Below are 13,410 nucleotides of genomic sequence, written 5' to 3' on the forward strand. Positions count from 1 at the left end.
TTTCGCTATTTACCACGAGGTTTGACCTCGCGGTAAATAGCGGGCCGAAATTGCGAATTCGCAATTTTTAAATGGATGATGAATTGCATTTAAGGAATCTCAAATAGAGATTCCTTAAATATAATTCCTCGCAAAATAGCAAAATCGCTATTACCGATTTTTGCATTTGGGATGATGAATCCCAAATGCAAAAATAGCGCTCGCGAAGGGCCAGATTCTCAGAATCTGGCCCTTTGCGAGCCGATTTCGACTTGATGAATCAGGCTGTTAGTGACTCCAAAACATGGCGTCATTTCGAGAAAATCCAAGTGAATTCAGGTTGGTCCAATGTTACCGAACCAGGGATTAGATCTGTAAATTGTGGGCTGAGAACTCTGCTCTGGGAACATGAAGCCCGGTTTCGCCAGCTGTGCATCTGAGTGTGCCAGGCCCACACCGTGATAGGAGAAGGACGCTCAGATAAGTTTTAGTTTATTTAGGCCTCTTCAATTGAGGACCAGCTGGAGTCCACTCCCACAGTGAGAGAATGACCAACCTCTGTGCATACCTGACGCTTATGGCATCACACTTGGAAAAACAAGAAAATGACAGATGGAATGCTGGAATTATTCTTAATCACTGGTAATTACTTAGGTCACATTCCAGTCCATCATTTTTTGCCGATGGTGCTACTCTAGACGGAGTCACGTGGACCTACTGGAACCTTCCACCCCATGGCCCCTTTTGATCGCAATACGGGAAACCCCAAACCAGGGGCCTTATTTATGAAGGCCTTGCGCCGCCGGTGCGTCACTTTTAACATGGGAAAAAGTGACGCATCGGTGGCGCAAGGCTTTCATAAATAAGGCCCCAGGTTACACATCTTGAGTCAAATGGAACAAGCGTACATGAGCACAGCATCCAAAAACTACCATACCAGAATCTACCAGATGCCCTTGCACCTCACATTAATCTAAACCCCAGGTGATTTCCAGTGGAAGGGGTGATACGCCGATGCATTCCAATCCAGTCTTTTTAGCCACGCAGCACTTTAGATTTTTCTGTGGTTTTCATTTGCATAGGAGTGTGACTGTTGAAACCCCCCCCCAGAAAGGGAAGTGCTCTTGGCTGAAGAAATAGGACTGACGGGAGCTGCCACACAAACTAAGACGACTTGGAAGCCACGCATCTGTCCCTAGAGATATCTGTGAAACCTTCAGTCATCACATCACACGAGCGCCCTATCAACATTTTTGCCCCCTTAAAAAGTGATAGCGGTGCGGCTCCGCATTGCACCGTGTTCCATATTTAGAGCGTGCACATTAGCCCGTGCAATATTTTGACCCAGTTCTTTTACAAAACGTTTCAGCTATTAAAATGTCATTTGAGCATACCTTTTCAGCGATACAATATTTTCTAAATGAAAACGAATGCTCTCTAAACACGCAGCCTCTGCGGAACTAACTGCACACATTTGCTGAGGCGCGTGGCTTACCTACCAGAGCCCGCGAGTCCGTTTCGCGCGCGCTGTTTATTCTCAAGCAGCGACGAAGCGGAATCTTCCCTGCCTCTGGAAAAGGAGTATAGTTTATTTCCAGCGTGGACACACTTGTTTACCTCTTTTGTAGGATGCCAAGACCAGCTTCTCATCCTCCACCTCAAACACAGTGTCGACGTCTACGGCCCGCTGGCTGAGAAGCCCTTCCAGGCAGGCGAAGTCGTTGCCCTGCAGGGCATGCAAAAACTGTTTCTTCAGAATCTTATCCGCAGCTGCGCGCGTGCTGCCCGCGGTGTCGTCCATGTTGGGCCGGGGCTTGACCGCCTGCGTCTCCTGCAACATGCAAGTATGTCTTAGGTGAATATCAGTTGCACCGAGGCTGCAACAACGCCAAGAGCGAGGCCGGCGCTCCGGCCAGGGTAACCGTATATAACCCAGTCATGCCCTCTTGTTCTATTTATACACGTAGGGTTCAAACTGTGACATGCCGATCTGGAAGTGGATTTGCAGTTCTTAAACTGTAGGTAAACAAGACATGCTTGCTCTCACGTTAGAAAGCTAGCGCTGTGAAGAATGATGACTTAGCGACAGAGAAATATTGTTAAGTGCGCGTATTTGCATGCATCTTGGTTGCTGCAAACTATACAGCTAAGTGCACACGTAGGTTGAATGTGGAATTAATCTCTGCGTTGCTGCGTAACTCGAGAAATCTTCAGCCAACATTCACCAAACATTTCTATAGATCAATATTTAGTCAAGGACAAGGGGGCGCAACAGAGTAGATGAAGGTTTCGGCAGTGGAGGAGTGATAGTAAAAATAATTTCTTTACTGAGACACGTTATTTATTCAGCTACTTATAGTAAGAGCCAGAAATACTGAGAAAAGAGCAATTATTAGGTAAATCATAAAACAGGCGCGTTTTTTTTATTTCAAAATATTTTATTGAAAAAGGTATAACACAATACAGTACAGTAACTATACGGGCACTTACAGACTGTAAAAGGGTTATGCGTTGTATACAATGACATTTGGTTTGCTTGCTGTACTTCATCGCCGGCGGGTCTGTTGGCCCCGGCGGTCTGGCGAGTATGAAAGAGAGAAGGAAGAAGAAGAAGAAAGAAGAAGAAGGGGGCAGTGGCGTCACTAGGGTTGGTGTCACCCAGTGCGGGTAACTCATGGTGTCACCCCCTCAAGACTTACATCATGAATCCATGATGCACCCCAGATACCCTTACACAGCTTTACAAAGGGACTAAAATGCACATGGCACCCGCGTGTCATGTGCAGCTACACACATGTCCTGGACAGTACAGGACACACACACTACGCATGGCATAAGTCTGCCCATGACCAGTTAGACACAGGTTTACTGGCAGCACAAGAACCCTACATGCCCGTTCAGGGCTACACTGTTTCCGGGCATAGCATGTTACGTCTGCAGGCACTCAGAAAGATGCGCACAGTAACTTATGGAAACATGACACCCATGAGCAACTCATAGCCAGTGGGCAGTACGTTACACTTGCACACAATAGCGCAACTACAGACCAAAGCAGTTTACTGGGTATATCGCACGCTCAGACACAAGGAGCACAGGTTGTAATCCTCAAAGGGCATACTTTCAAACACAGCGAAGGGAAGAATGGGGGTGCCACTTACCAGCTGCAGAGGAAGACAAGTGTGCATCTGGCGCTACAAAAGCCTGGTTCACTTCCCTGGGTCAGTTAGCCACAGTTCAGCCTCCAAGGACTTATTTTTCCTTTGGTTTTCCTGAAATTATTCCTCTTGCCCGCATCGCAAGAATCTCAGGGGCGGAATCCATCCTCCCCTTTCTTGGTGTTGGGTCGGGTAAGATTTTTGAGGCCTTGGAGTGTTTAGCACGCCACTTTTCTCTTGTAGCACACTGTTTGCTACCTCTCACATTTTGTTTGCTTTAGATACTTGCACAAGTGCCACCATTGCCTACGTAACGTTTGTTCTTGTGCTTGAGTGTCTGCCAGATTATGCAGTATTATACCTCGAATTGTACTGTTTTCTCTTGTAACCTGTACACATGTCACTTTTTCCTCCTGTATTGCACCGTTTGCTACCAACCTCATGTATTTTGTTTGCTCACAATTGTCACTTTTGCAACTTAATGTTTGCTTTTGTAATTTGTTCACTTGTTATTTTCTAATCATCATGTAACAGAGTTCCTATTGTGAACCGCTCTGACGCCTTCGGGTAAAGTCCGCGCTATATAAAAAATAATAAACTTTTTGGGGCTCGAGGATCGCTACTGCAGGAAGGGTTGGGGAGGGGCCCTCTGAATGTCTCACCCTGGAGCGTTAGGAGAGGCAGGCAGGACTCGGAGAAAGCCATCCGTCCCTGTGCAGACAGGCATGGGCAGTGCTGCCTCTGCTTCAGCATTCCGCCTCCCAGAATAATATGCTGCTCTGTGCTCCGACTGCCAAGGGCAGGAAACAGGAGCCCTCGTTGCCTGGCACAATGAGCAAGGAGGCCGGGCTTCTGGAGAGCATTAACAGCCCGCGCTGTTACTTGTAATGAAGCCTTTTGATTTTTAAAACGTCAGGTCCGGGTCCACGTCACGACGTGAGTGATGTTTCGAACGTCCTTGCCGCCCGGATGCTAATTAGGATAATAATTTTGGCCGGCGGCCGGGTAAGGTTCAACAGACAGAAATATTATTTTGCATTTTGCATTTTGGTGTCACGGACTCCGTGAAACCAAAATGCAAAATAATATTACAGTCTGTCAAACCTTACCCGGCCGGCGGCCAAGATTATTGTTGGCACGGACCATGGTGTCACCCCTTTGGGATGGTGTCACCCGGTGCGGTCCGCACCCCCCGCACCCCCCTAGTGACGCCACTGGAAGGGGGGGTGTTTCAGGTAGGATCTACAGCGTGGCTCCCGGCCTGTTGTGGGTTTACGGGGGTCTGTGTGTCTCAAGGTGAGAGTCTAGGGCGGTCCACATTTCCGCTCTGGCTATATGCGTGGTTGAGTGTTTTGCGGTGATGTTGTCTGCGCCTCTCAGGCAGATTACCCAATTGAACCACCTCCTGAACGTTGCCTTGCCTGTATTTTTCCAATTTGCTAGAATTGTCTTGACTGCGGCAGTAAGAAGGAGATCAATTAGGTCTCTGTCTCCCTTGCCTGTTAACTCTGGGTCCATGAATGCGGTGGTTATTCCCCCGAGGCTCTGTTGTGTGTCTTCTCCCACAACCGTGTTAATGAAGTTGTGTACTTTGTTCCAGAAGTTCCTGACCATGGGGCATTCATAAATGAGGTGGGCTAGATCTCCTCTCTCTTTGTGGCAGTTCCAGCACCTGTCAGATTCAGTGGCTCCTGTTGCCGCTAGCTTTGCGGGCGTCCAAAACAATCTGTGTAGTAGCCAGAACTTCGTCTGTGCTAGTTGTGCAGAGACTTTGTTCTTGGATGCTGAGACCCAGAGTTTGGACTTCTCTACCTCGCCTAGGGGTCTGTTGTGATATGTTTTCCAGAATGACATAGTTTTGTTGTTCAGTGATGTTGTGCGTGGGCATAGTAGTTTGTATATATGGGCTGTTTGGTGGCCTACCTTATTCAGGTTCCGCGTGTATTCTATGATTGAGGGTATGTCTTTGGAGAGGTTTGCTTTAGTTATCGCTACTATGATTTTAAGGAATTCGTATAATTCGACTTTGGGTAGTTTGTGTGTAGCTTCCAGCGTCTCGAATGAGAGCGGTGTCTTGTCTTTCTCTAGCTGGGCCGGTGCGGTGATACCTCTGCTATACCACTCTTTGTTGGCTAGCGTTCTGCCTCTGTACGTTATTCTCGAGTTAAACCATATGGATTCCCCCCTTGACCCTTTAATGCTATGTTCCATCTGTTTGTCTACCTGCAGCAGTGCTGTCTTCGTTTTTTTTAGCACTGCGCTCTTCGCCTCGGGGTGCTTATTGGCCACAGGCGCGTTTTTTAATAGTAAATGTGTAGGAAAGACGATGCAGGAGCAGAAAAGTTTCTCGTATAAAGTTCAATCAGCATATACAACCCATCAGTTCCTCGGTTAGTATCAGAATGCCTGATAACGGTTCTCTCTCTACAATCCACCCAACAATCTTTTATTTTGAAAGATACTGAACAAGTAACCTCATGCATGAGACACGATACAGAAACGAGCCATGATATGCAATATCATGTTCGTGTCTGTCACGCACCCAAAAGGTACAAACACAAACCCAACACACCTTCCCACTTATAAAAAACACTGGCGTGCAGATTTACAAGCCACGTTAGCCACATTAACGCTGCTGTTGCATCACTTTTGTTACGCAGTGGTGGCGCAAAACCACCTCCATGCTGCGGGGCATTTACAACGTGACGCATCTAGGGAGATGCGTCACGTTGTAAAGCCCTGCGCCACATGTGGGCGTTCCGGCACGGGAGGGGGGGGGCGTTCCGGCGCAGGAACGCCTCCTAAAAGTGGCTGAGTGAAATCTACAGGATTTCACTCAGTCATAATTACGGCCATGCTGCATCAAAACCCTGCGCCTGCTTGAAGCAAGCGTAAGGATTGATGCAGCATGTTAGGCATAGGGGCACCCCTAGCCTTTGCTGCGTCACGCTTGCCACGCAACTTCAGCAATGTGTCACCTTTACAGCATCAGATGGTTCATGCATCTGTCTATTCTTGCCCCATGGTGCGCCACATTTTAAATGCGGCGCATCCATGGTGGTGCAAGAGGTGTGTGCCATGACACAAAACAACTGGCGCATCCCTGCTGATATGCAGGGATGCAGCAGTTATTGTAAATCGGCCCTTGTGTGAATAAGAAAATAAGTTAAAACAATTAAACTAATTCATGACATAGGGCCAAATGTAGGTAAAATCAAATTTGTGAATCCTTAATAGCGAATTTTACCGATTCGCTATTAAGGACTCGCAAAATTGAATGTAGGTAGGAATCGCTAAAATATTAGCGATTCCTTAATATTCCTTAATAACGAATCTCAAATTGAGATTAGCTAATAAGGAATAACTACCTATTCATTCCTATGGGCTCGGAGGCCCATAGGAATGAATGGGAAGATATTCACTATTTGCGATCGCTATTAAAGAATCGCAAATAGCAGGAGCTATTTCAAGGGTGCCAGGGTGTCAAAAGGACACCCTGGTGCACCCCTGAAATGTGCTTGTGTGCACATGTGGCACACATACATGCCCCAAAGGCATGGATGTGTGCCACATGGCACTTTAAAAAAAGCGAAAAAGTGCTTTTATTTAAAGAAAATCTCTAATTACCACCAACTTGAAGTTGGTGGTAATTAGCGATTCCTTAAGGCTAAAGTGCACTTTCTTTCGTGCTACTTACATTGCATTTAAGGAATCACAATTTGTGATTCCTTAAATACAAGAGCAAAATAAGGAATTGCAATTTTGCGATTCCTTATTTTGCTAGTAGGTTTAAACTTACCTATATTGCTCGCTGCCAAATAGCGATCGGAAACGCTGAAATTCTGCGAATTTCAGCGTTACCGCTCGCTATTTGACCACCTACATCTGGCACATAGTCTTTATACCTTGCAGCAAGACGATTAGTTCTCATGCCTCTTTGAGAAACATCATCACAATTATTAGAACAAGATTCATGACATTCATCATTATGTAACCTGACATCCACAAATACATTGCTATCAGGGTCATACTCCGAAGATTTCATACCTTTAAACACAGAAACCCTATTCAAATTCCGTACACTTCCTCCATATATCCTGACAGCATGTTTAAAAACTTCTACTACTCTTTTTGGTGGTGACCAAACAGAAGATCCTTTTGAAACTCCTTTTTTTTTTATACGAACCATGTCTCCTACTGAAATTTCTTGTTTGCTTATGGATCCTTGTTTCTTTTCCATGTTTTTTTTCATCTTCTCCTTGTAAGCATTTACTCTACGACGAACCAAACTATAATCTACATTAGAAAATTGACTGCTCTCACTTAGGTTCTTTTTTAACCACCATGGAGTTAATTTAGTGCTAGGTTTACGCCCTCTCAAAAGCTCAAATGGGATTATTAAGGTAACAGAATTAGGAGAAGTTCTGTTCGATAATAACATGGACTGCAGCGCATTACGCCAATTCAAACCACCTCTCACAGAAAGTTGAATAGCTTCTTTTACCACACAATTAAAACGCTCAACTTGACCATTTGCCTCTGGATGGGAAACAGCAATTTTTCTATGTATAATGCCACATTTAAAAAAAAAACCTCAATTTTTTTACTACCAAATTGTGGTCTGTTAACAGTAACTACTTCCTCAGGAATCCCTTCTCTACAGAATACATTATCTAAAAACTCTATTATATTCTTTGACGTGACATCTTTTACCATTTTAACTTCGTGCCACTTTGAACAGTAGTTAATTAAGACAATCCCAAAAGCTTCTTGTCTAGGTAAAACACCAAACGGTCCAATAATATCAATGCCGAGTTTGCGCCATGGATTAGATGGAAATTCTACTGGGCAAGGTTCCGAACGTAAAGCTACAGCAGACTTGTCACTATTGGCACAATTAGTGCAAGAACTAACAAAGTGTTCATTACATACATCAGTCGCTGGCCACCAAAAAGATTCCCTTATACGCCTCCTCGTAAAGGAAAGACCTAAATGGCCCTCATAGGCAATACCAATAATGACATTTCTCAAAGAAGGAAGAGGAGTGAACTTATCTCCTCTCATAATTAACCCATTCTCAACAGCCTACTCATCATGTACCTTTAAGTAACTCATCATGTCACCTGATACTTTCCTCTGCTCAGGCAAACCCTGCAGAATATATTGTTTGACGTTAGTTAGTTCTACACCTTTCTCCATTTCGTGTAACCAAAAATCCTCACTTAAATTGGCTTGTTCACCACATACCAAATTTACATAAAGAGAAGTAAAAGCAACTTCACATTCCTCCTCTTCTGTTAGATCAGTAGTAGAAGAATGTAACCTAGACATACAATCAGCATGTACATTCACTTTACCTTGCACATATACAATTTGGTACTGAAATAATTGCAATCTAGAAGCTAACCTTGCAAGACGTTCAGACATTGAATGTCCTCCACCTGGTTCCCACATGTAAACAAGGGGTTTATGGTCAGTTTTGATTGTGAATTTTGTGCCACATAGGAATGATTTAAAATGGTCTGCTCCCCAAACACACACTAACAATTCCCTTTCAATAACTGAGTAATGATTTTCAGCGTCTCTCAATGCTCTAGATGCATATGCTATTATCCATTCTTTACCATTGTCTCTTTGCATGAAAACACCACCCAATCCAGTGTTGCTTGCGTCCACCATCACAATGCATCTTTTCCCAGAGACAAAAGGTTTCAGACATGGGGCGTTCACTATGAATTCTTTCAAATTTTGAAAAGCTGTTGTCATGTCAGAAGACTATGACAATGTCATTTTTTTTTAAAAGACACGTGAAAGGATCTACTTTAGAAGCAAAATTGGGTATAAATGTAGCATAAATTCAATTAACCCAAATAAAGCTACCAGTTGTTCCTTAGAAGTAGGTACAGGAGCGTTGAGCATGCTCTCAACATGTTTGTGTTTGGGTTTAATTCCCATACCACTGATGGTGTGTCCTAAATACTCTACCTCCGTTGCTCTAATTTTGCATTTATCAAGACGTAATGTGAGCCCCTTAACAGATAATGCTGAACTAACTTTTTTTAAATTCTCATCATGTTCTTCAACATTTTTCCAGAACTCAAGTATGTCTTCTTGAAAAGCAATGGCACCGGTTAAACCTTCAAGAGCCTCTTTCATTAACCTTTGGAAAACAGATGCTGCATTAGCAAGACCAAAAGGCATACATTGGTATCTAAAAAGACCTTCTGAATTGATGAAAGCAGTAAGGTTTTTTGATTCCTCATGCAAAACTACTTGATGGTACGCATTGGCTAAGTCAATGCATGAGAATATTTACGCACCCCTAAAGTAGATACCATCCTATGCAAACTTGGTAAGGGATGAGCATCAGTCGAAATTGAATTGTTGAGACTACGAAGGTCAACACATAACTTAAGCTCACCGTTGGATTTAACTGAAATAACAATCAGAGAAACCCATGGTGATGATGCAATGGGTTCAATAATCTTCTTATCACAAAGATCTTTGAGTAAATCCTTACGTTTATCCCTGTAGGTGAGAGGAAAATTTCTAACTCTATGACAAACTGGTACTGCATTATCATTTAATTTGATGACATGTTTGAAACCTTGATATTCTTCAAGTTTCCTGCTGAAAACACTAGGAAATGTTACCTTTAATTGATGTACAAGATTGGCGTTGTCATCTTTTATAGTCTTCATAGATTCAACAACATAAACAGGGGGATCGGCTCTAGGGTCAAGTCAAATTCCCAACTGTTCTTGGTGCGGCCAACCCAAAAGAGATTGCCCAGATTTTGCTACATAGACTTTCCCAAAAGTGTTACATCCTGCAAACATCAAATTGGTCCAGAAAAAAATGACTAAATCAAATTTGTGTCCCGTGTACCCACCAGGTGTAACATCAGGGGGGAGGACGATCTTATCAGGCCAATTATCTTTGACTACATCAAGAGCAATGATAGTGTACCATGCACATGAGTTAACAAGAACTTTGAACTTAATATTATCAATAGTGATATCACATGAAGGAAATTTGCTAACTCCTTCACTACTACAAATATTAATAACAGTATTGATATCATTCTCATATGGACATTCATATTCATCCATCCACCCACCGCGCCGGACACACACTCGACGCAGTCTTCTCCTCCAGCAAAGACGTCAGCTTCAGCCACGCCACTGAGCTTCAATGGACGGACCACAGCTGCGTCCACTTCACCTTCAAGAGAACGACGACCCACCACCACCAGCAACAGACCGCCCGCAGAAGCTGGAACAAGATCACAGCAGACCAGCTCGCCACGTCCCTGAGCCAGCACCCTCCTGCCAGCTCAGCAGACCCCAGCCAGGCCGCCAACAACCTCACGAAGTGGATCAGCATCTGCGCGGACGAGCTCGCCCCTCTGAGGACCCCGCCTAGCAGACCCGGCAGCAAGAAGGCCCCATGGTTCACCGACGAACTCAAGAGCTCCAAGAAGAACTGCCGAGCCCTCGAGAAAGTCTGGAGAAGGGAACCGACACCGGACAACAGGACCTCCTTCAAACTTGCCACCCGGAAACACCACCAGCTGATCCGCGCCGCCAAGAAAACAGCTTTCAAGGACCGGCTGGACAACAACGCACACAACTGCAAGGAACTCTTCAACATCGTGAAAGAGCTTTCCAACCCCAGCGCAGGAAACAACGACATCACCCCATCGCAAGACCTCTGCAACTCCCTCGCTTCATACTTCCACAACAAGATCGCCGACATACACAACAGCTTCAACAACCAACCAACGCACACCATGACCGAACAACCACCCCCCACCACCACCCTCCACGCCTGGACCCCGATCAGCACCGAAGACACCATCCGCACGATGAACTCCATCCACTCCGGATCACCGACCGACCCCTGCCCTCACCACGTCTTCAACAAGGCCGACGCTGTCATCGCACCCCACCTGCGAGACATCATCAACACATCCTTCGACACCGCCACCTTCCCCGAGAGCTGGAAGCACGCCGAACTCAGCGCTCTTCTCAAAAAACCCACAGCGGACCCCTCCGAACTCAAGAATTACCGCCCCATCTCGCTCCTCCCGTTTCCAGCCAAAGTCATCGAGAAGATCGTCAACAAGCAGATGGCCGCCTTCCTCGAGACGAACGGATCCCTCGACCCCTCACAGTCCGGCTTCAGAGCCAACCACAGCACCGAGACCGCCCTCATCGCCGCCACCGATGACATCCGAGCCCTGATGGACAATGGAGAAACAGCGGCCCTCATCCTCCTAGACCTCTCCGCGGCATTCGACACGGTCTGCCACCGCACCCTAGTACGGCGCCTCAGCAACATCGGCATCCAGGACAAGGCGCTGGAATGGATCATCTCCTTCCTCGACGGAAGAACACAGAGAGTCCGCCTACCACCGTACAAGTCAGAGGCCTCCGAAGTCATCTGCGGCGTCCCCCAAGGATCATCCCTGAGCCCCACCCTCTTCAACGTCTACATGAGCCCCCTCGCGGCCATCGTACGCAAACACAACCTCAGCATAATCTCCTACGCCGACGACACCCAGCTGATCCTCTCCCTGACCAACGACCCCGCCGCCGCCAGAGCCAACCTGCACGAAGGGATGAAAGAGGTAGCCGAGTGGATGACGACCAGCCGCCTGAAACTGAACTCGGACAAGACGGAGGTCCTCATCCTGGGCTCCTCACCCTCCGCCTGGGACGACTCCTGGTGGCCCCCCGCCCTGGGCACCGCACCCAAACCGACTGACCATGCACGAAACCTGGGCGTCATCCTGGACTCCTCCCTCTCCATGACCAGGCAAGTCAACAACGTCTCCTCGGCGTGCTTCAACATCCTACGCATGCTACGGAAGATCTTCTGGTGGATCCCCACCGAGACCAGGAAGACCGTCACCCAGGCCCTCGTCACCAGCCGACTGGACTACGGCAACGCCCTCTACGCCGGTACCACCGCCAAGCTCCAGAAGAGACTCCAGCGGATCCAGAACGCCTCAGCCAGACTCATCCTCGACATCCCACGAACCAGTCACATCTCCGGACATCTGAAAGACCTTCACTGGCTCCCCGTCAACAAAAGAATCACCTTCCGCCTCCTCACCCACGCACACAAAGCCCTACACGACCAAGGCCCGAGCTACCTCAACAGCCGAGTCAACTTCTACGCTCCCAAACGCCACCTCCGATCAGCCAACCACGCCCTCGCCGCCATCCCCCGCATCCGAAGAGCGACTACAGGAGGAAGGTCCTTCTCCTACCTGGCCGCCAAGACCTGGAACTCCCTCCCGACCGACCTGCGCCTGACCCAAGACCACCTCTCCTTCAGGAAGAAGCTGAAGACCTGGCTGTTCGAGCAGTAGCGGCACCGCCCCCCCCCCCCCCCCCCCCCCCCAGCGCCTTGAGACCCTACGGGTATGTAGCGCGCTTTATAAGTGTCAATGATTGATTGATTGATATCTTGTACAAGATTTACCTTCTTTTGAATTGTTTTACGAAATTTGCTAAAATGACCTTTCTTGTTACATTTAGAACATGTCTTGTCAATAATAGCTGGACACATTATGAAATTAGCTAAATGACCTGGACTTCCACATCTAAAACACAGAAATTGAGTACTTCTCTTTTCACTCCTTGTGTTCTTAAATTTCCATTCAGTTTTAGTAGGGTACTCACTATTTTGCATAGAGTATTTTTTTGTTTGTCCAAATCTTTTGAAACACTGAATGCATCACTCTTGTCAATTCCTCGTATTTCTTTTACACATTTTTCAGAATGTTCGATAGATCTGTCAATTTCGATGGCTGTATTTAGAGACATGTCTGATGTGGCCCATAACCTTTCTTATACTTTTTTGTGATTGGTTCTCATTAATATTTGATCTCATCTCTAAGCATCTGTTCATAGGTGATGTGTTCAAAATCACATGTGACAGCAAGTGATCTGAGCGCTGATACAAAATCTTCAACAGATTCTTCAGCATGTTGTTTTCGGGAATAAAACACAAATCTTTCCATGACGATATTCTTCTTTTTACCAAACCTTGGTTTCAATTGTGCAGAGGCACATTCTTGACACTGGACCACCTCCTTCCTCTCCGGCAGAACACAGAATGTTCGCCTCCCCCCCTTCTGCTCCAAAGCCACTGAGATCGTCTGCAGCGTACCCCAGGGCTCATCCCTTAGCCCAATGCTGTGTAACATCTACATGGCACCTGTTAGAACTGGGGGTCTCTAATTGGCAGGGGTAGGTACCACGGT

General features: G+C 46.3%; 1 protein-coding gene across 1 annotated transcript in view; it reads right to left on the reverse strand.

Moving 5' to 3' along the window:
• The window catches only part of ASB4 (ankyrin repeat and SOCS box containing 4), a 201,918-nt gene extending 200,136 nt beyond the window's left edge, over positions 1-1,782 (reverse strand). The window contains exon 1 of the mRNA XM_078663729.1: positions 1,597-1,782. Coding sequence (XP_078519855.1) covers positions 1,597-1,780 — 184 coding nt within the window. The 5' untranslated portion in view covers positions 1,781-1,782. The remainder of the gene's footprint in view (positions 1-1,596) is intronic.
• Positions 1,783-13,410: the final 11,628 nt, after the last annotated feature.

This window comes from Lissotriton helveticus, chromosome 10, assembly GCF_964261635.1.
Source record: "Lissotriton helveticus chromosome 10, aLisHel1.1, whole genome shotgun sequence".
Classification (NCBI taxonomy): Eukaryota; Metazoa; Chordata; class Amphibia; order Caudata; family Salamandridae; genus Lissotriton; species Lissotriton helveticus.